Source organism: Emys orbicularis, chromosome 12, assembly GCF_028017835.1.
Source record: "Emys orbicularis isolate rEmyOrb1 chromosome 12, rEmyOrb1.hap1, whole genome shotgun sequence".
Taxonomy (NCBI): Eukaryota; Metazoa; Chordata; order Testudines; family Emydidae; genus Emys; species Emys orbicularis.
Genome location: NC_088694.1, coordinates 45300418 through 45326824, shown reverse-complemented (window position 1 = coordinate 45326824; position 26407 = coordinate 45300418). Strand labels below are relative to the sequence as shown.

The 26407-nt window shown below is 41.0% G+C and overlaps 2 protein-coding genes across 2 annotated transcripts; one reads left to right on the top strand and one right to left on the bottom strand.

The window, feature by feature from the left end:
- Positions 1 to 4570: 4570 nt before the first annotated feature.
- On the bottom strand, positions 4571 to 5518 carry LOC135886316 (olfactory receptor 14A16-like). The gene has a single exon (XM_065414126.1). The coding sequence runs from the start codon at positions 5516 to 5518 to the stop codon at positions 4571 to 4573; it is 948 nt and encodes a 315-aa protein (XP_065270198.1).
- A 10128-nt stretch (positions 5519 to 15646) lies between these two features.
- Positions 15647 to 18831, top strand: LOC135886315 (olfactory receptor 11A1-like). The gene is made up of 2 exons (XM_065414125.1): positions 15647 to 15739; positions 17863 to 18831. The coding sequence occupies exons 1-2, from the start codon at positions 15647 to 15649 to the stop codon at positions 18829 to 18831; spliced, it is 1062 nt and encodes a 353-aa protein (XP_065270197.1).
- Positions 18832 to 26407: the final 7576 nt, after the last annotated feature.

The window sequence follows — 26407 nt, the reverse complement described above, 5'->3', positions numbered from 1 at the left end:
TGACTGTGCATTTTGTGAAGCAATATTTCCTTTTGTTTTTGCAAACCTGGGGTCTAATAATTGCATTTACTGACCCCTAATTCTTGTGCTATGAGAAGGCTGTGACAAAGTTCCTCCTCTATCTTGGTGGGTCCTGCGCTTATTGGCGGATTTTCTTGCCTCAGAGATTCACCATGTGGGTTGGGGAACAGCCCAGAGACCTTCCCCTCTGGGAGAACCCACAGTCCAGGTCAATTGGGAGGTTTGGGGGGAACCCGGGCCCACCCTCTACTCCGGGTTCCAGCCCAGGGCCCTGTGGACTGCAGCTGTCTATAGTGCCTCCTGTAACAGCTACATGACAGCTACAACTCCCTGGGCTACTTCCCCATGGCCTCCTCCAAACACCTTCCGTATTCTCACCACAGGACCTTCCTCCTGGTGTCTGATAACACTTGTGCTCCTCAGTCCTCCAGCAGCACACCCTCTCAGCTCCTTGCGCCTCTTGCTCCCAGCTCCTCACACTCACACCACAAACTGAAGTGAGCTCCTTTTTAAAACCCAGGTGCCCTGATTAGCCTGCCTTAATTGATTCTAGCAGCTTCTTCTTAATTGGCTCCAGGTGTCCTAATTAGCCTGCCTGCCTTAACTGGTTCTAGCAGGTTCCTGATTACTCTAGTGCAGCCCCTGCTCTGGTCACTCAGGGAACAGAAAACTACTCATCCAGTGACCAGTATATTTGCCCTCTACCAGACTCCTGTACCGCACTGGTCTCGGTCTGTCACAAGGCATAAATAACACTTCCTTATTTTCTTTCTTGACAACGGTCACAATTTAATAGACCTCTATCATAAATCCCCTTAGTCGTCTCTTTTCTAAGATGAGAAGTCCAAGTTTTATTAATCTCTCCTCATATGGAAGCTGTTCCATACTCCTAATTATTTTTCTTTTCTTTTTCTGGACCATTTCCAATTCCAATATATCTTTTTTTAAGATGGGGTGACCACATCTGCATGCAGTATTTAAGATATGGGCTTAATATTTTCTGTCTTTTTATCTATTCCTTTCATAAATATTCCCAACATTCTTTTAGCTTTTTTGACTGCTGCTGCACATTAAGTGGATGTTTTCAGAGAACTATCCAAAATGACCCCAAGATCTCTTTCTTGAGTAGTAACAGCTAATTTAGACTCCATCATTTTACATGTATAGTTGGGATTCTGTTTTCCAATGTGCATTACTTTGTATTTGCATGTGTAGCTTCAAAAGGCTGGGTTTTTGCATAAGCAGAGGTAGGAATTTGTATTCACCTTGCCCTAGAAATTCCCTAGGGAAGCCACTTAAAACTGTTTGTCCCCAAAATCCATTTTTGTCTGGCTCATTGTTCACTAGAGTCCTTTGAAATTCGTAATACTTCCCAGGGTACACATCCCATCTGCTTCCTAGCTAGCATACATACAAATATAAGACAAACTTTGCATTCATTACAATGGACTCCAAAGTCTTTAAAACTTAATCCAGTCAGTTTTTTTCCAGGGATAGTTCAAGTACTTGCCATATCTGTCCCACACACCGATGTCTCTAAACACTGATTAGAGACACTTTACTGATTTGACCATGTAGTGAATACGCTCAGAATTGTGTTCTGTTGTACATGAGTTTTCAAAATACACCCATCATCACAGTACCTTAGCACTGTCCTGTAGTGCATTAATGAGCATCTCTGCAGTTAAAAGGAATCCCACTGTTCCTTTATGAATATGAACCCCTGGAGTGGGGAGGGTGTTTTGGGTTTCCACTGGGGTACCACTGAGCCCACCTAATTTACCAGCTTGGGTTCACTTCAGACTGTATTTCTGATGAAAGTCAGCCAAGCCCTTCCTCAGGGTTCAGACTGCACTTTACCAGCACACATACAGGTAGGGACACACCCAGCTGCAGCTATAAACACAGATGCTGAGATCAGCTCTGCATGAGAAGGCTCAGCTAAGGAACTGCCCAGTACTCAATTGCCCACCCCCCTCTGGAGTCCAACCCCCAAATTATACCATTGTTTGCTTCACAGAGAACTATACAGCATAAACTCATGAAATTAGCCTCCTCCCTCAATGTAGAGAGAGATCATAGAATATCAGGGTTGGAAGGGACCTCAGGAGGTCATCTAGTCCAACCCCCTGCTAAACGCAGGACCAATCCCCAACAATTTTTTTTTTGCCCGAGATCCCTAAATGTCCCCCTCAAGGCTTGAAGTCACAACCCTGGGTTTAACAGGCTAATGCTCAAACCACTGAGCTATCCCTTCCCACAACAGCTTCTCCCCCCGCCCCATTATGAATTCCACACACTTGGTTTTAGACAAAATAAAAACAAGTTTATTAACTACAAAAGATAGATTTTAAGGGATAGCAAACAGATTAAAGCAGAATACCCAGCAAATACAACAAAACATAATCTAAAATTAATATACTAAAGAAATTGGTTACAAGAAGCAAATTTTCACCCTAAATAATGTTTTAGGCCGATTGCGGAGATTCTTGAAGGCCAGGTGCACTTGACTGCAGCATAAAATTTCAGATATTTCATTCATAGGCTAGACAACCTTCTGGCCTGGACTTAGTCCTTCTCCCCTCGGTTCAGTCTTTGTTTCTTAGATGTTTACAGCAGTCATCTTAGGCAGGGATTCCGTGAAGAATGAACCACGATTATGTTATTACCCTGACTTAAATACATTTTACATATGGTGGGAAACCTTTGTCTTCCAGTACGATTCCCACCCCACAGCCAGTGGAAAAATACTAATATGATGGATTTCATTACCAGGTGACTTGGTCACTGGACCTGGTAGGGCCACCACAGCTGTGACTCAGAGGCTGTTTTCAGCATCCTCAGGAAGGCTTCTTAGTTGGTGATAAGCATCTTCTAAGACCTATTGTTCTCCCTAATGGCCCTTATTGGTGAGACACTTAGACTGATTGCCTTCTACCTAGTGGGCATTCCCCAGATGTAAAGACATTTGTAATGGATGCATAGACAATATTCTTAACTTCAGATATAAAAATGATACATGCATACAAATAGGATAATCATATTCAGTAAATCATAACCTTTCCAATGATATCTCACATGACCCATCATGCATAAAACACATCTTAGATATGCTATAATCATAGAATCATGCAATCATAGAACTGGAAGGGACATCAAGAGGTCATCTAGTCCAGTCCCCTTCACTCAAGGCAGGACTAGGTATTATCTAGAGCATCCCTGACAGGTGTTTGTCTAACCTTCTCTTAAAAATCCCCAAAGATGGAGATTCCACAACCTCCCTAGGCAATTTATTCCAGTGTTTAACCACCCTGACAGGTAGGAAGTTTTTCCTAATTTCCAACCTAAACCGCCTTTGCTGCAATTTAAGCCCATTGCTTCTTGTCCTATCCTCAGAGGTTATAGAAGAACAATTTTTCTCCCTCCTCCTTGTAACAACCTTTTATGGACTTGAAAACTGTTATCATGTTCCCTCTCAGTCTTCTCTTCTCCACACTAAACAAACCCATTTTTTTCAATCTTCCCTCATAGGTCATGTTTTCTAGACCTTTAGTCATTTTTGTTGCTCTTCTCTGGATATTCTCCATTTTTGTCCACATCTTTCCTGAAATGTGGTGTCCCAGAACTGGACACAATACTCCAATTGATGCCTAATCAGCATGGAGTAGAGCGGAAGAGTTACTTCTCGTGTCTTCCTTACAACACTCCTGCTAATACATCCCAGAATGAAGTTTGCTTTTTTTGCAATAGTGTTACACTGTTGACTCAAATTTATCTTGTGATCCACTATGACCCCCAGGTCCCTTTCTGTAGTACTCCTTCCTAGGCAGTCATTTCCCATTTTGTATGTGTGCAACTGATTGTTCCTTCCTAAGTGGAGCACTTTGCATTTGTCCTTATTGAATTTCATCTATTTACGTCAGACCATTTATCCAGTTTGTCCAGATCATTTTGAATTTTAATCCTATCCTCCAAAGCACTTGCAACCCCTCTCAGCTTGGTATTGCCAGCAAACTATATAAGTGTACTCTTTATGCCATTATCTAAATCTCGGATGAAGATATTGAACAGAACCAGACTGAGAACCACTGATTACTCTCTGGGAATGATTTTCCAACCAGTTATGCACCCACCTTATAGTAGGTCCATCTAGGTTGCATTTCCCTAGTTTGTTTATGAGAAGGTGATGAGAGACAGTATCAAAAGTCTTACTAAAGTCAAGATATACCACATCTACCACTTCTCCCCTATTCACAAGGCTTGTTACCCTGTCAAAGAAAGCTATCAGGTTGCTTTGACATGATTTGTTCTTGACAAATCCATGCTGACTGTTACTTATCACCTCATTATCTTCTAGGTGTTTGTAAATTGATTTCTTAATTATTTGCTCCATTATCTTTCCGGGTACAGAAGTTAAGCTGACTGGTCTGTAATTCCCCAGGTTGTCCTTATTTCCCTTTTTATAGATGGGCACTATATTTACAAAAACATATCTCTATGAAGCATTTGGGCTAAAAAGCCACAAAGGGAATATTAACCTATTTACATATCAAGAAGTAAAAAGGGTCTTGGTGAAAAATATCTTGCCTAAAATTTTGCCCAGAGCTTCTCTTATCTCCTTGTTTCTCAGGCTGTAAATGAGCGGATTTATTATTGGGGAAGCTACAGAATACAATACAGCAGCCAGCATGTCCTGATATGGGGAAGATGCTGATACCGGCGTTAGGTACGTATATATTCCAGTGCTGATAAATAACCAAAACACAACTAAGTGTGGCAGGCAAGTGGAGAAGGCTTTATACCTACCCTGTGCAGAGGGGATTCTCAGCACAGTGGAAAAGATGTGAATGTAGGACACCAGTATTGAAAGGAAGAAAATTAACCCCAAAAAAGCACTACATAGAATAACCAAAATTTCATTCGTGCTTGTGTCAGAGCAAGAGAGTTTCAGTAACTGTGGGATATCACAGAAAAACTGATCAATAACATTGGACCCACAGAAAGGTAATCGAAAGGTATTAGCAGTGTGGAGCAATGAATAGATACAGCTGCTGATCCAGGAACCAGCTGCCATCTGTGCACATGCCCCTCTGGTCATGATGACCCTGTAACGCAAAGGATGGCAGATTGCAACGTACCGGTCATACGCCATTGCTGTGAGAAGGGCCAGCTCTGCAGAGGCAAAGTGGAGACCCAAATAGACTTGGGCAACACAGCCAGAGAAAGAAATCAGCCTGGTGTTGTTTAAGGAGCTCACCATGGACTTGGGGATGGTGACGGAGATATAGCAGATGTCTAGGAAGGACAAGTTGCCCAGGAAGAAGTACATGGGGGTGTGAAGATGGTGGTCAAGGGCTACGGCTGTGATGATGAGAAGATTGCCCATTAGGGCTGCCAGGTAAATCACCAGGAACAGCACAAAGTGCAAAATCTGCAACTCCCGAACATCAGAGAATCCCTGGAGAAGGAACTCGGTCACAGTGCTTTGGTTGGTCATTTCCTGCTGTGTGGAGAGAAATGCAAGGTAAAAGCCATGGTGAGGATAGAAGAGAAGAAAAGAGGACAATATATGTACTTATTCTTCTGCAGAAAAGATTCTGGATTCTAGAACTATTGCAAAGGATTTTCTGTCTTGTCTAAGGTCATTCAGATACAAGGAGAAAGTACTAATGACACATTATTCTCAATGAAACATTTATTCAGATTCATTATGCCTATTATGTTCATGCTATGTCCTAGAGTGGCTTGCAATTTTCCCAAACTTATTTGCTCTTCAAAATGATTCAGCCTCATTTGCAGCTAGAGAAACCCCTTTGGGTCAAATTCTCTGCTACTGTAAATTTTCATTTTCTATGAAACTGTCAGTTTATATCGGCGGAGAATTTTTCTCCCTGTTTTCAAATTATGCCCTCAATTATGAGAAGCAGAAGCCTTATAATTCAACTTGGCAGAATTCCATGTTTATGTTTTATAACTTCACCAGAAAATATCAAGTTTAATTTTTAAACATTTTTATTTTTAATTTATCTTTAAAATTAAAAAATATAAATTATTAAACAACTTTTAAACATTTCAATTTAAATTTTCACAATTGCAAAAGGTTATGAGTTCTAAACATTTTATCCTTGCATTTTATCTATTTAAATTTTCACAATTGTGGGAAATTATTGGGGTGGGGGATCATACAATGGGGAGGACAGCGAATACATACTTAATGACATTGGGATTCAATAAAATACATTTTATAACCATTTAAATACAAATTGTCAAGGTCATGTCAAAATATACAAAGTGAAGAGCCTTAAATAGAAACTCTACTAAGTTCTCAAGTACCATTTTTCTTATTTTGCCTAGCTGTATCTTTAATTATTATCAATGGAAATATTTTTTGTTGGGTAGCATGTGTATGGTGAAATTAATATTTACCAACATTTACCAATACATTTTAAATTCTGCCATGTCTACTTATAATTCAATACAGAGGACATGGAGAAAAAAGAATCATAATTTTTATACACAGTACATATGAAGTTTCATTTCTGACTTCTGGAAAGGGATTCTGCCCTAATGACACCCATGAAAGAGAAATGGTGTGAGAAAAGTGTGTAGGCTGAATTAGTATTTAATTGGAATCATTGAAGCATAGAAGATTACAAAGAAGAGACCTCAGGAGGCCATCTAGGCCAATCCCCTGCTCAAAGCAGGACCAACACCAACTAAATCATCCCAGCCAAGGCTTGGTCAAGCCGGGCCTTAAAAACCTCTAAGGAAGGAGATTCCACCACCTCTCTAGGTAACCCATTCCAGTGCTTCAGCACCCTCCTAGTGAAATAGTGATCCTAATATCCAACCTAGACTTCCCCCACTGCAACTTGAGACCATTGCTTCTTGTTCTGTCATCTGCCACTACTGAGAACAGCCTAGCTCCATCCTCTTTGGAACCCCTCTTCAGGTAGTTGAAGGCTTCTATCAAATCCCCCATCACTCTCCTCTCCTGCAGACTAAATAACTCCAGTTTCCTCAGCCTCTCCTCATAAGTCATGTGTCCCAGCCCCCTAATCATTTCTGTTGCTGGACTCTCTCCAATTTGTCCACATCCCTTCTGTAGTGGGGGGACCAAAACTGTACTCAATACTCCAGGTGCGGCCTCACCAGTGCCGAATAGAGGGGAATAATCACTTCCCTTGATCTGCTGGCAATGCTCCTACTAATACAGCCCAATATGCCGTTGGCCTTCTTGGAAACGAGGGTACACTGCTGACTCATATTCAGCTTCTTGTTCACAGTAATCCCCAGGTCCTTTTCTGAAGAACTGCTGCTTAGTCAGTCGGTCCCCAGCCTGTAGCGGTGCATGGGATTCTTCCTTCCTATGTGCAGGACTCTGCATTTTTCCTTGTTGAACCTCATCTGATTTCTTTTGGCCCAATCCTCCAATTTGTCTAGGTCACTCTGGACTCTATCCCTACCCTCCAGCGTATTTACCTCTCCCCCCAGCTTAGTGGCATCTGCGAACTTGCTGAGGGTGCAATTAACCCTATCATCCAGATCATTGATAAAGGTGTTGAACAAAACCGTCCCCAGGACAGACCCCTGGGGCATTCCACTTGATACCGGCTGCCAACTAGATATTGAGATATTGATATTGATAACTAGATATTGATCACTACCCGTTGAGCCTGATAATCTAGCCAGTTTTCTATCCACCTTATAGTCCGTTCATCCAATCCATACCTTTTTAACTTGCTGGCAAGAATACTGTGGGAGACCGTATCAAAAGCTTTGCTAAAGTCAAGATATAATCGCCTAATAAATTTGTGCTTTAAGATTTACTGTAAGTGAAAACTGGAATTGTTCCGTCAGCCAGGCAGAAATAGACTTTCCTGTTGCTCTGAAGACAGAAGTCACATGTGAATAGAGTTGTTACTGGTTCTGTTCCTAGCTCTGCAACAGGACACTTAGGCTGAGATTTTTTAAAGGAGCCTAGCACATATTGATGTCCAATTTCCATTAAATTAGTGGGAGCTGGATGTTCAAATCCCTTAGGCATCCTTGAGCATTTTAGTGGAAGAATTTACTGAATTTACTGAATCTGTCAAATGAGGATAACTTTTCCATCCTTCCCCTCCCATTCATCAGCTCCCTATCCATCCATCTTCACCTGTACGCATCCTTAACCACTTCAACTGCCTAAGAGAGTTAGGGACCCAACCCCCATTGACTTCAAGGTGCTTAACTCCCTGTGTTCTTTTGAAATGTATTTCATGAAATGTTTAATGCTTTCTTTCTTTATTTCTCCAATACGTATCACATCCAAACTTGCTTCCTATTCCATAAACCACCAAGATACGAGCTCCTTATTCCGTGCTAGAAAATGACATGCCCAGAAAATAAGAAACCTTCTTCCCTCTGCTGCAAAAAAGACAATGCACTTGTTATTCTCTGGTAAAACTGCACAGTCAATTGACATGTATTTACAATGTCATTTGGTGTTTGTCTACACTGCCAAAGAGCACCCATTAGCTGCGAGTCTCAGAGCCTACGTCAACTGACTTGGGCTCGTACCACTGGCTAAAAGTAGCAGTGTAGACATGCCTGAAGGGCCTGGAGGACCAATTCTAAAACCCAGTGAAGTGAAAGGATCTCAGAGCCCGGCTCCAGCCTGAATGGGAATGTCTATACTGCTATTTTCAGCCCTGTAGCCTGAGCCCTGTGAGCCAGAGTCAGTTGACTGAATCTTTGAAGCTTGCTGTTGTGGGACATTTTTTTTCTTTTGCAGTATAGACGTACTCACGGTGTCCAAAAAATCCGATGCAGTTTTTGGTGGGATAAACAAAAGAAACAGGTGGTGTTGCTGGGAGTCCCATTCTATCTGATTCCATGGAGCACCTGGAACAGAACACTCAGTGCTAGGCATCAAAAAGAAAGATAATGATAAAGGAAGGCAGAAGTGGGGAGGAACAGAATTTTTGTAGGTTTGAGGGAATTAACTGTGAGGAAAGCTTATTCTGTCATCCATCCATCCATCCATCCATCTATCCAGCCATCCCCATAAGCAGCTATCTATATAGCAATCCATCCATATCCATCATTATTTATCTATTTATTTATCTATCTATCTAATCTGCTTTGACTTTTACGTAAGGCAACACCATCCTCTTGAATCAGACAGCACAGGATATCGACACTGATTATGGTAAATTATCCCTCTAAAACCAAATTGATAGGATGCCAGATTTGTATCTCCATGCGGAAATAAATTCAAGATTTACATTTGCTAGTACTGAAATTAGAATCATGTACAGTTATGTGCTAGGAAGCTTACCTGCTGGAATCCTGAGCTGAAGCGCCAGGTATTCTTTCACATGCTATAAAACTGCATGAAGAAAATAAAACACTGAAATACATGCATTCTTATATCTCCCTGCCCCCCTAAGTCTGCAACCAAAGAATTACTGATGGTTGGTACCATTTTTGACTGGGAAAGGGAGACTGACTCATGATGCAGCCACTCAGAATTGGTGAATTACGTTGATTATAGTTCAGTTGTGTTTTAATCACAGCAAGGAACTCCCACTCTATCCATGTTGTGGAGTCACTCCCAGGTATGATGCAAATGTATGAAGAGCAGATCTCAGTTTGACATGGTGGGCACCCAAGTTAGACCTTTCTAGCAATGAGCCACTGATGCCTTGCTCAGAAGATTTATCCAGGTGATTTCTCGGATGTGTATTGGGGCTGTTGTTCTCTGGAGGCTTGCAGAGCTCAAAAACAAGGACACAGGAGAAATCTGCCTTGTAATCAAGTGTAAAAACAATTTGAAAACTAGGGCTGGTCCCCAAAATTTCAAATTAGAACTTTTCTTGTTGGAAAATGAGGCAGCATTGCCAATTCCAAATGTTTAAAAATGCCTCCTCCTAAAAATAATTACATTGACTTAACAATCATCTCTCTCTCTCTCTCTCTCTCCCCATCTATCTATCTATCTATCTATCTATCTATCTATCTATCTATCTATCTATCTATCTATCTATCTATCTATCTATCTATCTATCTATTAATAGATTCCAAGGCCAGAAGGATCATTGTGATCATCTTCTAGTCTGAGCTCTGGTATACTATAGGCCAAAGAATTTACTCCTTCTTCCCTGAGCTGTCCAACTGAGCCCTATGAGGCTATTGACTTTAATGTAGCAAATAGGATTTGGCCTTATATCTGACTATGAGGGAGACTTTCAGCCTTAGGGAAAGATTTTAAAGGCATTTAGGTGCCCAGTGGGATATTCAATAGTGCCTAGGTGCCTAACAACCACTGAAATCAAGGTGCTTTTGAAATTCCAACTAGGCCCCTAAATATCTTTATAATTCTGGCCCTTAGGGATCAGCCCTATTCTCATTCAAATATAGGCTGTAGTTCATTTTATCATTGCGTTATTTGGTATTATAGTTAATTCATATGCTATTTCATATATAGTCAATGTATGTTAATTAGATTTAAATTGTAGGATTATAGCAGTATAGAATTTAAAAGTATTTTGGATGATGAGTGTGTATTAGATATATAAGTAAAGCATGGCTAGAAGATTTTAGCTGAGCCAGATTAGGCAATAGGCTTAAGAATGCTTGATATGGGTGGATGACATAGGAATAGCCCTATGCCAGTAAGGTCACAAGATTACTGTAAAAAATGTGCCATTTGGTGATGTTATGGAAAAATAGATTGCAATAGACCACAACGTACTGCCCAAGATTATGAGACACTTGATTGTAAAATGAAATGTCCTGTCCTGACAGCAGGGTACATGTTGTATGTAGATGATAATAAGTGTAGTAGAAAGAGAGCCTGAGACATAAGGCCTTGTATCAGAGGCTCAGTGTGAGGCCTAAGGCCTGAACTAAAGTAGTGGTCCTGCTTTGCTGATATAAAGCAAAGAAGCAAAGTTAGCAGAAGTCAGGCCCTGCCTGCTTGTAAGCTCACAGCACAGCGCTGGTATTGCAAAAACACACACATTCCCGAGAAGTGCTAGGCACAGGACAATCCAGCAAATACATTCCAGAAGGGTGGTACCGGAACACCGCAATACCAAGTATGGTACGAACCTCCCTTCCCCCCCCCCCCCAGGTGATAAGAACACACTGGACGATCCTCAAGATAAGGTCAGGATGACAGAGTGATGGATACAGATGTTTTGATCGAATCAGCATGTACTATGTAATGGGTGGTAACTAACGACATCAAAGGGTGGTAACTAACCATGTCAGAGGGTCGATACGTAATTTGTTAGTATTGGTGTATAAAATGGAGTCTCAAAGGGAGTGTCTTTGGCCAGCCTAGGGGGCAGTGGAAAGTCCCGCTACTGACTGAGTTGTGTCCATTGTCATGGGCATACATGTGTACCTGTAAACATTGAGCCAGGGCATTAGGACCTTGCTTCATTGACAATAAACCTGACTGAGTGCCTTTGCAACTGAAACAGGTCTTGTGGTCTCATTGGGTGGTATGATTGAGGTCTGCTTGGCCAACTATCTGCACAGAGCTGGGACAGCACACACAGAGAGAACACACACATTCAGCCAAGATCTGACCACATTAAAAAAAAAAAAGACAAACTAAGAAACAACCTATGGGGTGTGGAAATACAGATAAGAAAAAGTGGGTATATGCAGAAGGTGTTAGGTGTGGTCAGAAGAACAATATAAAAGAGGCTCCCCGGTTGGGTAAAAGTGGGAAGACTCCATAGGATGACCCCAAGGGAAACCCCAGCAGGAACCTGTTAAGAGACACATCAGACCCTACAATATTTCTGAGGATGTGAGTATGACTACAGTCATAGACATGGCATGGGTTTTATGCATGTTGAAGGTATAATCATAGGTGGCCTATCTGGATGCTCCAGTCAAGTGGGAAAAGTCAGTTGGAGCACAGAGAAGATTTTACACCTGGGCCCTCTATCAAAGACATCATTGAGCAATATGGTAGCTGTGTCCAGATATACACAAGCAGGGTGAGGGCTTTAAAAAAACCTGGTTTTCCCTGCAAGAGGGAGACAGAGTCATGGAGAGAAACTGAGGCTAGGCTGGATACTAGGAACTTCTTGGCTTCCTAAGAGGATGTGAGTTTGGTTCACATCTTATCCTATGACTGAAGATGTAAAACCATCAAGATTGGCTTGTAGAGAAGCTTTCATTTAGATGAGACTGAATACAATTTCATAGAGTTTAAGGCCAGGACATGGCAGAGTCAATCACATTTTTTTCCATAGGGCCATGGGGGTCAAATGCACCCCCTGTGTAACTCCACAGAAATAAACAAACTAACAACATGGATGAGTCCAGCCCTTTCAGTTGAGTTATTTCCTCCAGAATCTACTCCCATGCCCATTAAGGATAATCAGAGCATCATATCCTCATAGGTTGCTCCTCAAGGAATTTCCACATGGTCTGTTTGTTTTAGGAGCTATTGATAACTGCTTTCCTGAGCTGAAGGGATGTTCCTTGTATGCTGTGCAGAAGCAGAAGCAATGACAGTGCCCCAAGGTATCCTAAGAATAAGCAAAATTTCCTGTTATCAGTCCCACATTGGGCAATGGGAAGCAAATGAGATCTCATTTCACACCATGGGACTATTGCAGAGAGCTCAGTGTAGACAGGAAGTAGCTGGCTCAGGGCACAGGGAATGAGGTAGATCTCTTCATCTTTAGGGATCTTCTTCAAGCAAGTGAGTAGCCTGCAGCAGCTGTACCCTTTCTGACTGCTGAGAAAAGAGTGGTTGACATTTCTCAAGGTCTTGGACAAGGAACCACAGCACACATACCCCAACCAATCCTATTGAGCTAATTGGCTTATTTTGCGGACTGAAGGCCCAACCCTAACCTAGAAACACAATCTCCAAGCAGGGGATTCAGTTTCCATCTAAGCCATTGGCTTCTCTTTGAATAATGCACCTCTCCTGGTTCAGGACACCTGTGTTCCCCCTCTGTGGTCCACCAAGGGCAGCCATGCTAAGTTCTCAACTAATCAGCCATCATTTCTCTTTGGCAGAGACCCATGTCTTTCTCCCTCCTGAACGGGTTTTTGCACAGTTCCCTGCCTACGGTGTGATAACACCAGCAAGCCAGGCCATGTGAAAGGCCAGTGTCTCCTTTGCTGTCTCTTTGAAGGCTATGGACCACTGTAAAATGCGAGTGCCAAGTGTGTTTGGTGTCTACAGGATTCAGCAGCAGCTGAGCAGGGATTTCTTGAATACCAGTGGAACCCGATTCTGGCATTTAGGCACCTAAGTCCCTTCGTGAATCTAGCCCTTCTTGCTCTCGTTTCAAGTAGAGGCAAAGGTAGCCTTACATTTCAGACAGGCGAATTGCAAGCTTGAGTCTCTGATGTCAGCCCTTTCATCAGGATTTCAGGCCCAGGAGACGGTCTTCAGTCAAGTAATTGAATTATTTCAGTAAAGGTCTCCCCTTTGTGTCAGCCATCTTGTTTTCATTGTGAAATTGTATCACCTTTGAGTTCCTCATGAAATGAAAGGAAATATAACACCTTTGAAATTTTGTGAGCATTCTTCTAATCTTTATATATCTGCTTTTCAATAAATGGATTCATTAGTTGCTTTCTAGAAAGCTAAAACAGGGTAGAGATGACAAACAGGTTACTCTCTAGTTATATATGTGTGGTGGAGCAGTAGAGAGACTGTAGTGAAGTTTCCATCAAGGTTTTCAGTTGAACAAGAGTAATTTCCCTTGCTCCATTCTATGTCCATGTGATTATCTAGGACATTACACTTAGAATGTATCACGTCCTTTGCTCTTTTTCTGGTGCATAATAAGTATAACCAGTTTGTTTCCTTCTTCTTTCTTTCCCATATCATCCCTCCACAGACTGTATCCTAGTACTTGAACCACATCTTTATACTCCAGTGTATTTCTTCCAGGTTAACTGATCCTTCTTAGACCCTTTTTACTGCCTCTGTCACCATCCCCAAACTCATGGCTAACGCTTTCATCAACACCAGATTGATCTCTTTCTCTGGATGTGTTGAACAAAACTATATAGTTGTCACTTTCGTTGCTACAGAGAGGAATCTTCTTTCTTCTCATACAGCAATGGCATATGTCTGCTATGTTGCCATATCCAACCCTCTGCCTTACAGGGCTATCATGAACAGGGGCAAATGCGCCTAGATGTCAGCTGGTTCTTGGAGACAGTGAGGGGAGAGGAAAGGGCAGCTGTACTGTATAATGGGCACTAGGGGCAGCAGAGGGTTTGGGATTCACTGCACATTAAGTGCCTAGGCCTTTTGAAAATCCCACTAGATGCCTATTTGGATCTGTAGATGCCCAAATATCTTTAAACATTTGTCCCATAACACTCATTGAAAGTCAATGAGATTTAGGCACCTAACTCACTTACACACTTTTGTAAATCCCCCGAGATACCTATCTCCATCTGTCAGTGCTTAATAACTTTGTAAATCTGCCTTTTTTCTCTTTCTACCTGAATTATCTGTGTTTAAATTGAGGATAATACTCTTCTCTACCTCTCACAGCAGCTTGGAGGATAAATACTTTCAAGATTTTGGGGTGCTCAGAGACTTTGTTGATGGGGGACAGGTAATGGTGAAATAGGACAATGGAGTGTATCTCATCAAACTTGTGAAGAGACTGATGTCAAGAGTTTTACTGTCTGCATGATTTTCCTTTGAGGTTAGATGTTCTCCATCATTAAACTTGTTTGTACAGTCTGATGGATTTCTGATAAATGGTCCCTTCCCACAGTTTAAAATTCCCAGCAGCAGAAATGCCCAGGGAGATCTCATCCTCTCACAGAAAGGATAATTTATCCCAGATAAATATTGAATCGAGAGAGTCTTTTGCACTTTCATAAAAAAACACAAGGCAGAATATACCATCCAGATCAACAGATCTGAGAACACCGTGAGGAAGAACCCAGTCTCTATATCCATGGTGCCGTATATCCTAGGTGAGTGCTCTCACTGCTAGGATAAAACTTATGAGGGAGCTACTTCTGGTCAGAAGAAACCCCTGACCCTAAAGAGGGTTCACAGCTGAGAATGCAAAGCCCAGACCGGTGTTTCCGTCCAGTCCAGACTGAGGCATCAAACTCCCTAAGAGTGCTCGGGACACACTACACCTCTCCTTGACATCTTAGGTGGCTCCCCGCTGAGCGAGCTGGCTTTTGTGAATCCCATTTTGAGGTGCCTATCTCGCCCACCATTCATTCTATAGAATGCCTGGCTGCTAAATTCAGGTTTTGTGAATCCCAGTGATTTTCTAGGTACCTATGTCCCTTTGTGGTTTTCTGGTTTGAAGCATCAGAGAAGATGAAACACAGGCCAGTCCATCTTCATTCTCTCCCCAATGCAGGATTTTCCCTCATAGAATGTTATCAGCTATGTTTATTGAGGTATATTACAGACACTCTCTGTCTCTCTCTCTTCTCATATACTCTGTCTGTTTCTCACTTAGACCCTCTGCTGACCTGGGAATATTGGATGTATGTAGTGATAGATGAATGTAGCTCACTCTAAATGTACAAAGAGTTGAGGGAGCATGAGTTAATATTGAATCTCCTCTCACTGCCTTCTTGTTAATTTAATTGAAATGTTTGGAAGATGCAAGCCTGGAAAACTAATATTCAAGATGAAGATGTTTTGACATCCATTCCAGTATACATGGGATGTTCTAGAAGTTTTGACTTGAGATTGGTTAGTTATAGACACTGAAAAAGTCCTATTTCTTACTCAACATTTTAATCCTGGGATAGTTTCTTTTTGTGATTTGGGGTCATCTCTTTTTTCAAGAAGTTCACATATTGAACATTAGATCACGTCAAAAATATTTTAATTTCTACCAAAAATGTCAAAGGAAATTAATATTGTTTTTCTCAACACCTTTCCCTGAATTTTTCTTGTTTTTTTCAAAACAGAATGAATACCCAAGAAAGGAATAGTTGTGGTTCTCAATAAACCCAAAACATCATTTTACATTTTTAGAAAGCTGGCAAAAATTGGTATTTGTTTTAATTTTTCAAAGGAAATTTTAACAATTTCAATGATAATCAATATTCTCCATTTAGTAAGGAAGCCATTTTTCATCACAGTACAGAACAAAGAAACAAAAAAAGTTCAACAAACCTTTTTAGTTTCCCAATTCATAGTTACATTTAATACAACTGTTAGAATCTGCAATGAAATTCAGAGCAACCTGGCAACCAGGAATTTACACAGGGTTTTAGACAAGTTATTTCAGAAGATTTGGAAAGTCTATGGGCTAGAGGATTTAATGGGAGAACTCACCTTTGTGTCTTTCTGAGTTGGGAGTACTATGAAACAAGTCACATTAAGGCACATACGTGCTTTTGAAAATCCCACTAGATGCCTAAGTACCTTTCAAAATCAGGCCATTAGACTCTTGAAAATTTTACCCTTTCTGCCCAAATCCCTTATGCTTCTTTGAAAATCCCAGACTAAGTAAGCAAGTGTGATTTATCTTCTTGGTCCATAGGACTCTCACAGAAGAATCTCATGCTAAATGAAAAATAAGGCAATAAGAAGCATTTTTCTCAGCTGAAGTGTATATAATCTTGATGCCTGCTGATGAGCTTCAGTTATAATGAAACTGTTTCCAGATTCAGAAGTATTCAACTAGAAGTATGGGATTCAAACATCAGGATCTTGACCTTTAAGGATGATAGACATGTTTTTATATTTTTGTTAGCTTCACGGGTATACTATTATATATTTTTACGTGTAGGCTGAATAAGGAATTGGAAAGTCAGGAAATCTTATAAAAGTAGACTAAGTAGAAGTGAGGGAGGTATCTTCCATTATAGAGAATGGTTTAAATCTCGACTGTCTCATTTTTCAATTCACTGGGCCAGATATCCAATGCAAGTGCAGTCAAGGGGTCAGATCTTCACCTGGTGTAAACTGGTGTAGCTCTGGAAAGTTATTGCAGCTCTGCTGATATAAAACAGTTTGAAGATATGGGGCCAGATTTTCAAAGGAGTTTATGAGCGCCTTAAGATGCATACAGGTTCATAGTGCAATTTTCAAAAGGTCCCGAGTAGGCTGGGCACAAGAAAGCTCATCTAGCTTTGAAAGCTCCACTAAAGGGCTAGAATCACAAAGGCTTGTTGATATTGTCAATGTGCCTAAATTTTAGGCATCTAGAAAACCACTGGGATGGTCTGCTCTGGTGTGGGGCAGAAACGTAGGCACCTGGGGGACTTTTACAACCAAAATTTAGGCGCTGAACAAGTTTAGGCATCTTCGGGTTTGGGGGGCTTCTGAGTGGCGATTTTGTGAATTCCAGTGGGGCCTGATAATGGGATTTCGGTGCCTAAAGTGGCAGTTAGGCAGCTGAATCCTGTTGTGACTCCAGTCCTAGGCAGCTACCTAAATAACTTTGAAAATCAGGCCCAGGTTGCTTAAGAAAGAAAGTTGTCTGTCAGTTTTCAGTAACTCAGAAGGGACTTGGATTCTTTCCAAACAAGTGTATGGGAATAGTTGGGAAAACATGGTGTGTGCATGATACCAATGAGATCAGAATTAGAATTGGAAGAAATGGAGTTGGCACCAGTTGTATCAACCAGATTTGTGGCTAATGAAATGTCAAGTCACTTTTAAGCTACCATCAGATGCCTCAAGCATCAGCAATACCAAAAAAATGCATGTTCATTGTCTCAACTATCAGCTGAAACATACCACCAGTAATCAGCAGGAAAAGGGGAGTTTAAATTATCTTTATAAATTATAATGATTGACTCTGTATTAATTTTCTAACTTCATCAAGTTCAATTGTAGAGGTTTTGTTTAATTTTCTGTAGGGACTGTTCATGGAAAACAGAGACAGGAGAAATCAATCAGTGACGGAATTCAGCCTTCTGGGATTCGGGAATCTCCCTGAACTGCAGACCCTTCTCTTCCTGGTGTTTCTAGTGATCTACATTGCGACCATGGCCGGGAACATCCTCATCACAGCACTAGTTGTGGCTGATCAGCACCTTCATAGCCCCATGTATTTTTTCCTTGGGAACTTGTCTTGTTTAGAGACCTGCTACAGCTCCACTGTCCTGCCTAGAATGCTGGCCAGTCTCCTGTCTGGGGACAGAACCATTTCTGTTAGCAGCTGCATCATACAATTTTATTTCTTTAGTGCTCTGGTGGGTACAGAATGTTTCCTCTTATCCATGATGTCATATGATCGGTATTTAGCGATATGCAAACCACTGCATTATGCAGTCCTCATGAATGATAGGTTCTGTCTCCAGCTAACTGTTGGATCTTGGATGAGTGGGTTTCTGGCTATGATCATAGTAATAATATTGATGTCACAGTTAACTTTTTGTGGTCCAACAGAAATAAACAGTTTCTTTTGTGATTTCATCCCAGTAATAAAACTCTCCTGCAGTGATCTCCATGTGCTGAAGGTGGTTGCTTTCATATGCTCTTCAGTATTCTCAGTGATTCCATTCATTTTAACTCTGACATCTTACATTTGCATCATCATCACCATCCTCAGAATCCCTTCCACCACTGGGAAGCAAAAGGCATTTTCCACCTGCTCTTCGCACCTCATCGTTGTTACCATTTACTATGGGACACTAATCATTGCCTATATGTTACCAAAAACTGATACATTGAGAAACCTGAATAAAGTATTCTCTGTCTTCTACACTGTCATTACACCTTTGCTCAACCCCTTCATCTACAGCCTGAGAAACAAAGAAGTCAAGGAGGCCCTGAGAAAAGCTCTAAGTAAATGTGTGGCTTTTGCAAGAATCATGGAAATGTAGGGTTGGAAGGGACCTTGAGAGGTCATCTTGTCCAACCACCTGCACTGAGGCAGGAACAAGTAAACCTAGACCATCCCTGAGACGGGTTTGACCAGTCTGTTGTTAAAAATCTCCAGTGACTGGGATTCCAAAACCTCTGTTGGAAGCTTGTTCCAGATCTTAACTATCATTATAGATAGAATCTTTTTCTTCTATCTAACCTAAATCCCTTGCTGCAGATTAAGCCAGTTCCTTTTTGTCCTACCTTCTGTGCACATGGAGAACAATTGATCACTCTCCTTGTTAGACCAGACCTTAACATATTTGCGGACAGTCATCAGATTCCCGCTTCAGTCTTTTTTCTCAATACTAAATATGCCCAGGTTTTTTTTAAGCTTTCCTCACACATCAGGTTTTCTAAAGCTTTCATCATTTTTGTTGCTCTCCTTTGGACTCTGCATTTTGTTCGCAGCCTTCCTAAAATTCATATAGTCCAAGTTAATGTTTTTAAGGTAAAATAAAATGTGAAATTATTGTTATATGGGATTGTCTCTTGTTATTTGAATATTACTTATTCATGTGAGTGGTCCTATTGAAGTCAACAATACTAGGCATGTGAATAGAGGTTGTAACTGGAATTTCTCAAAGGAAGTTCAATGGGATTTTTTTATCTCTAGACACCCTTAAAAGTCCCAACCTCCACACACAAAAACCTGTAGAGGTCATGGATTAGGGGGCAGAGTGCAGAGGGGGAAGCCAACGGGGCATGTTAAATTAACTGATCATATGGCTTTGAATTTTATCCCACAAGTGTAATCTCTACTGTTAGGATATAGATATTCAGGCCTGTCTCTAAAGGCGTATATTTTAAGGATTTAGGTACATGTTTATCACTTAGCTAGTTATAGAGGTATAAAAGAAAGAATCAAAATCACTGTCTGCCTGTGTAAGGGCCTTCTCTCACTGTAACAGTTTGAGACCCTGTTCTTAAGCTAAGGCCTTTGGCTAAGCAGCAGAGGCAGCCATAAACTGGGAAGCCTATGGTCACATGCTCACATTCCAAAGTAATCACATTGAAATAAGGCAATCTGGGACTGTTAGAAAGGTGATCCGATCTATCACCTCCAGAGGAAGGGAAGAGCCTAAAAAATTTAAAGAAAACTGATAGCATCCTGTCTGTCAAGAACTCACTTATCAACAGCTGGGGTGTAAAATCCTCATTTCTTTGTTGTTCTATCACTGTAGTCCCCACTTCTCTATTGTTTGTCTGTATAATCTCTGTCTGGTTCTGTGATTGTTTCTGTCTGCTGTATAATTAATTTTGTGGGTGTAAATCAATTAAGGTGGTGAAATATAATTGGTGAAATAATTATGTTAAAATATGTTAGAATTGGTTAGTTAAATTTCAGTAAAATGATTGGTTAAGGTATAGCTAAGCAGAACTCAAGTTTTACTATATAGTCTGCAGTCAATCAGGAAGTGGGGGGGAATTGGAATCATGTTTTGCTAAGAGGCCGAATGGGAACAGGGACACAGGCAAGGCTCTGTGGTTTTAGAGGTGGGAAGGGGGACACTGAGGAAGAAAATTAAAATCATTGCTTGCTGGAAGTTCACCTCAATAAACATCAAATTGTTTCCACCTTCGAACTTCGGGTATTGTTGCTCTCTATTTATGCAAGAAGAACCAGGGAAGTAAAAGGGTAAAGAAATAAGCCCTCTAACATCTACCCATGGGTGTCACCAGGCTGTAGTTCATTTTATCATTGTGTTATTTGGTGTTATGCTCATTTCATGTGCTATTTCATACATAGTCAATGTATGTTAAATAGATTTAAGTTGTAGGATTATAGCAGTAAAAAACTGAAAAGTATTTCGGATGATGAGTGTGTATTAGGTATATAAGTAAAGCATGGGTGGAACACAAGGCCTACAGGCTGAGGCCTGTAAGTATTTAGCTGAGCCAGACTAGACCATAGGCTTAAGAATGCTTGATATGGGTGGATGACATAGGAATAGTCCTATACCAGTAAGGTCACAAGATAACTGTAAAAGATCTGTCAATAGGTGATGTTACGGAAAAATAGATTGCAATAGATCGCAACGTACTGCCCAAGATTACGAGACACCTGAATGTAAAATGAAATGTCCTGTCCTGACAGCAAGATACATGTTGTATGTAGATGATAATAAGTGTAGTAGAAAGAGAGCCCGAGACATAAGGCCTTCTATCAGAGGCTCAGTGTGAGGCCTAAGGCCTGAACTAAAGTAGTGGTCCTGCTTTGCTGATATAAAGCAAAGAAGCAAAGTTAGCAGAAGTCAGGCTCTGCCTACTTGTAAGATCACAGCACAGGGCTGGTATTATAAAAACACAAACATTCCCGAGAAGTACACTCATGCTAGGTTCTCAACTCATCAGCCATCATCTCTCTTTGGCAGAAACCAATCTCTTCTCCCTCCTGAACAGGTTTTTGCACAGTTCCCTGCCTATGATGTGACAACCCCAGAAAGCCAGGCCATGTGAAAGGCCAGTGTCTCCTTTGCTGTCTCTTTGAAGGCTATGGACAACTGTAAAAGGCTAGTGCCAAGTGTGTTAGGTGTCTACAGGATTCAGCATCAGTTGAGCGGGGATTTTTTGAATACCAGTGGGACTTGATTCTGGTATTTAAAGACCTAAGTCCCGTCGTGAATCTAGCCCTTCTTGCTTTCATTTCAGGTAGAGACAAAGGTAGACTTACCTTTCAAAAAGTGAATTGCAAGCTTGAGTCTCTGATGTCAGCCCTTCCGTCAGGATTTCAGGCCCAGGAGACGGTCTTCAGTCAAGTAATTGAATTATTTCAGTAAAGGTCTCCCCTTTGTGTCAGCCATCTTGTTTTATTATGAAATTGTATTGCCTTTGAGTTCCTCATGAAATGAAAGGAAATATAACACCTTTGAAATTTTGTGAACATTCTTCTAATCTTTATACACCTGCTTTTTAACAAATGGATTCATTAGTTTCTTCCTAGAAAGCTAAAACAGGGTAGAGATGACAAACAGGTTACCCTCTAGTTTTATATGTGTGGTGGAGCAGTACAGAGACTGTAGTGAAGGTTGGGTCAAGGTTTTCAGTTGAATAAGAGTCATTTCCCTTGCTCCATTCTATGTCCACGTGATTATCTAGGACATTACAACTACAATGTATCATGTCCTTTGCTCTTTTTCTGGTGCATAATAAGTATAACCAGTTTGTTTCCTTCTTCTTTCTTTCCCACATCATCCCTCCACAGACTGTATCCAATGAAAGAAATGTCTAGTCAAACCGCAGTGACCGAGTTCATTCTGCTGGGATTCCCTGTATATTAAGAGCTGTAGATTTTACATTTCATGGCCTTTCTAGTGGTTTACCTGGCAGATGTGATGAGAAATATTCTTACCGTCATGGGCCTAGCCCTTGAACTCCATCTTCACACCTCAGTGTACGTGTTCCTGGTTAACTGATCCTTCTTAGACCCTTGTTACTCCTCTGTCCCCATCCAGAAATCCATGGCTAACACTTTCATCAACACCAGATTGATCTCTTTCTCTGGATGTGTTGCACAAGACTTCACAGTTGCCACTTTTATTGCTATATAGAGGAAGCTTTTTTCTTCTTGTACAGCAATGGCGTATGTCTGTTAATCTGCCATTTGCCACTCTCTGCTTTAGAGGACTTTCATAAATAGGGGCAAATGTGCTCAGATGTCAGCTGGTTCTTGGAGACAGTGAGGTGTGCAAAAGGGGCAGCTGTACTGTGTAATGGGAACCGGGAGTAGAAGAGGGATGGGGTGGGGAAAGGGTGGCTATACTGTATAATGGACACTCAGGCAGCAGAGGGTGAGAGCTGGGCAAGTGGCAGCTATACTGTATAATGGACACTAGGGGAAGCAGAGGGTGATGGGTGGGGAAGGGCAGCTATACTGTAGGGGCAGCAGAGGTTTTGGGATTCACTGCACATTAAGGGCCTAGGCCTTTTGAAAATCCTACTAGATGCCTATTTGCATCTGTAGATGCCCAAATATCTTTAAACATTTGTCCCATAACACTCATTGAAAGTCAATGTGACTTAGGCACCTAACTCACTTACATACTTTTGTAAATCCTCCGAGATACCAATGTCCATCTGTCGGTGCCTAATACCTTTGTAAATCTGCCCTTTTACTCTTTCTACTTGAATTATCTGTGTTTAAATTGAGGATAATACTCTTCTCTACCTCTCACAGCAGCTTGGAGGATAAATACTTTTAAGATTTTGGGATGCTCACAGACTTTGTTGATGGGGGACAGGTAATGGTGACATAGCAGGACTATGGAGTGTATCTCATCAAACTTGTGAAGAGACTGAAGTCAAGCGTTTTACTGTCTGCATGATTTTCCTTTGAGGTTAGATGTTGTCCATCATTAAACTTGTTTTTTATACACTCTTTGATGGGTTTCTCATAAATGGTCCCTTCCCACCTGTTTAAAATTCCCAGCAGCAGAAATGCCAAGGGAGATCTCACCCTCTCACAGAAAGGATAATTTATCCCAGATAAATATTGAATCGAGACAGTCTTTTGCACTTTCATAAAAAAACACAAGGCAGAATATACCATCCAAATCAACAGTTCTGAGAACACCATGGGAACAAGCCAGCCTCTATATCCATGGTGCCGTATATCCTAGGTGAGTGCTCTCACTGCTAGGATAAAACTTATGAGGGAGCTACTTCTGGTCAGAAGAAACCCCTGACCCTAAAGAGGGATCACAGCTGAGAATGCAATGCCCAGATCGGTGTTTCTGTCCAGCACAGACTCAGGCATCAAACTCCCTAAGAGTGCTCGGGATAGACTACACCTCTTGACATCTTAAGTGGCTCCTCGCTGAGCCAGCTGGCTTTTCTGCATCCCATTTTGAAGTGCCTATCTCTCCCACCATTCATTCTATAGGATGCCTGGATGCTAAATTCAGGTTTTGTGAATCCCAGTGATTTTCTAGGTGCCTAAGTCCCTTTGTAGTTTGCTGGTTTGAAGCATCAGAGAAGATGAAACACAGGCCAGTCCATCTTCTTCATTCTCTCCCCACTGCAGGATTTTCCCTCATAGAATGTTATCAGCTATGTTTATCGAGGTATATTACAGACACTCTCTGTCTCTCTCTCTTCTCATATACTCTCTCTGTTTCTCACTTAGACCCTCTGCTGTCCTGGGAATACTGGATTTATGTAGTGATAGATGAATGTTGTTCACTGTAAGTGAACATAGAGTTGAGGGAGCATGAGTTAATATTGAATCTCCTCTCACTGCCTTCTTGTTAAGTTAATTTAAATGTTTGGCAGATGCCAGCCTGGAAAACTAATATTGAAGGTGAAGTGATTTTGACATCCACTCCTGTGATGAAGTCTCAAATTCTTGGGAAGATCTAGAAGTTTTGACTTGAGATTGGTTAGTTATAGGCTCTGAAAAAGTCCTGTTTCTTGCTCAACATTTTAATCCTGGGATAGTTTCTTTTTGTGATTTGGGGTTATCTCTTTTTGCCAGAAGTTCAGATATTGAACATTAGATCACATCAAAAAATATTTCAATTTCTGCCAAAAATTTCAAAGGAAATGAATATTGTTTTTGTCAACACCTCTCACTGATTTTTTTTCATGTTTTTGTCAAAAAACAATGAATACCCAATAAAGGAATATTCGTGGTTCTCAAAAAACCCAAAGCATCATTTAACATTTTTAGAAAGCTGGCAAAAATTGATATTTGTTTTTATATTCCAAAGAAAATGTTAACAATTTCAATGAATATCAATATTCTCCTTTTAATCAGTTAGCCATTTTTAATCTCAAACAAGAGCACAAAAACACACACACACACACACAAAAATCAAAAACACTCTTCAGTTTTCCAATTCATAGTTACATTTAATACACCTGTTAGAATCTGTGATGATATTCAGAGAAACCTGTCAGGCAGGAATTTACACAGGGTTTTGGACAAGTTATTTCAGAAGAATTGGTATGTCTGTGGGCTAGAGGATTTAGTGGGATAACTTTCAGGAGCTACACAATTCTACTGATATAGAACAGTTGAAGATATGGGGTCTGATTTTAAAAGGTATTTGTGTGTGCCTCAAAATGCATACAGGCGTGCAGTGCAATTTTCAAAAGGTCCTGCGTAGGTTGGGCACCATCTAGCTCAGCCAGCTTTTAAAAGTCCAGTAAAGGGCAAGATTCAAAAAGGTACTTTGTTGGCATTGTCAATGTGCCTAAATTTTAGTCTCCTAGAAAACCACTGGGATGGCCAGCCATGGTGTGGGGAAGAAACATAGTGACCTGGGAGACTTTTACAACCAAAATTTAGGTGCTGAACAAGTTCAGGCACCTTCAGGGTTTGGGGGCAGCTGAGTAGGGGTTTTGTCAATCCCAGTGGGGCCTGATTCTGGGATTTAGGTGCCTAAAGTGGCAGTTAGGAAGCTAAATCCTGTTGTGACTCCAGTCCTAGGCAGCTATTGACATCTTTGGCAACCTAAATAACTTTGAAAATCAGACCCTCATTGCTTAAGAAAGGAAATTGTCTGTCAGTTTTCAGTAATTCAGAAGGGATTTGGATTCCATCCATACTAGTGTATGGGAACAGTTAGGAAAGTGTGGTAACTGCTGTAACCGTGTCTTAGTGGGTCACAACTGAGGATGCCAAATTCAGGACGAACTGCTGAGTAATAGGGAAGATACACCCCAAGACTGGTGGCTAATCCCCCATAGGATATACCAAACTATCAACAAAAGTAAACTTGTTTCACCACACTGGATAACAAGAAGACATAAAGGCAGTTTCCTCCGGCATTCCAGTTCTTATATCACCACCAAAAACACTGGATTCAAAGATGAGTGGTTCTTTACAATCTCATCAAATAATAGGTTCTTCTGATCCCAAAGGACCAGCTACACACCCAGGTCAATATATAACTTAGATCTTATCCAAAAATCACACTGATGTCAATCTTTTAGTGTCTAAAATCTAAAGGTTTATTCGTAAAAGGGAAGAAAGAAAGGTGAGAGTTAAAATTGGTTAAAGGAATCAATTGCATACAGTAATGGCAAAGATCTTTGTTCAGGCTTGTAACAGTGATGGAATAAACTGCTGGGTTAAGTCAAGTTTCTGGAATACATCCACAGCTTGGGTGGGTCATTCAGTCCATTGTTCAGAGTTTCAGTTTGTAGCAAAGTTCCTCCAGAGGTAAGAGGCAGGGTTGGAGACAAAATGGACGTGTTTCCAGGGCCTTTTATAGCTTTTTCTATGTGGAGGGCATCCCATTGTTCTTACTGTGGAAAATTACAGTAACCAGATGGAATTTGGAGTCACATGGGAAAGTCCCATGTCTATCCATTTTGCTCAGCCATTGCAGGAAGCCATTACCTATACTCCAGACAGCAAGTTTGCATGACAGTCCAGTCAGTGTAGATGGGAATTTCCCATGGTCCATTTTCAACCAAGTGTTTCTTGATGAACCATTTAACTTGAATAGTCCCTTCAAGATGTGCTGGGCGCTATCTTGTGGGCTATACCCCAGGAGCAAACCTTTGAAATCCAGGTATAGAGCCAATACT

What these genes read in the sequence shown, in the direction of transcription:
- LOC135886315 (XM_065414125.1), top strand. Translation starts at nt 15,647, where the DNA reads ATGCAAGCCTGGAAAACTAATATTCAAGATGAAGATGTTTTGACATCC. An exon ending in GAAGTTTTGACTTGAGATTG is followed by an intron (nt 15,740 to 17,862) that starts GTTAGTTATAGA and finishes AATTTTCTGTAG; the next exon opens with GGACTGTTCATGGAAAACAG.
- LOC135886316 (XM_065414126.1), bottom strand. Translation starts at nt 5,518, where the DNA reads ATGACCAACCAAAGCACTGTGACCGAGTTCCTTCTCCAGGGATTCTCT.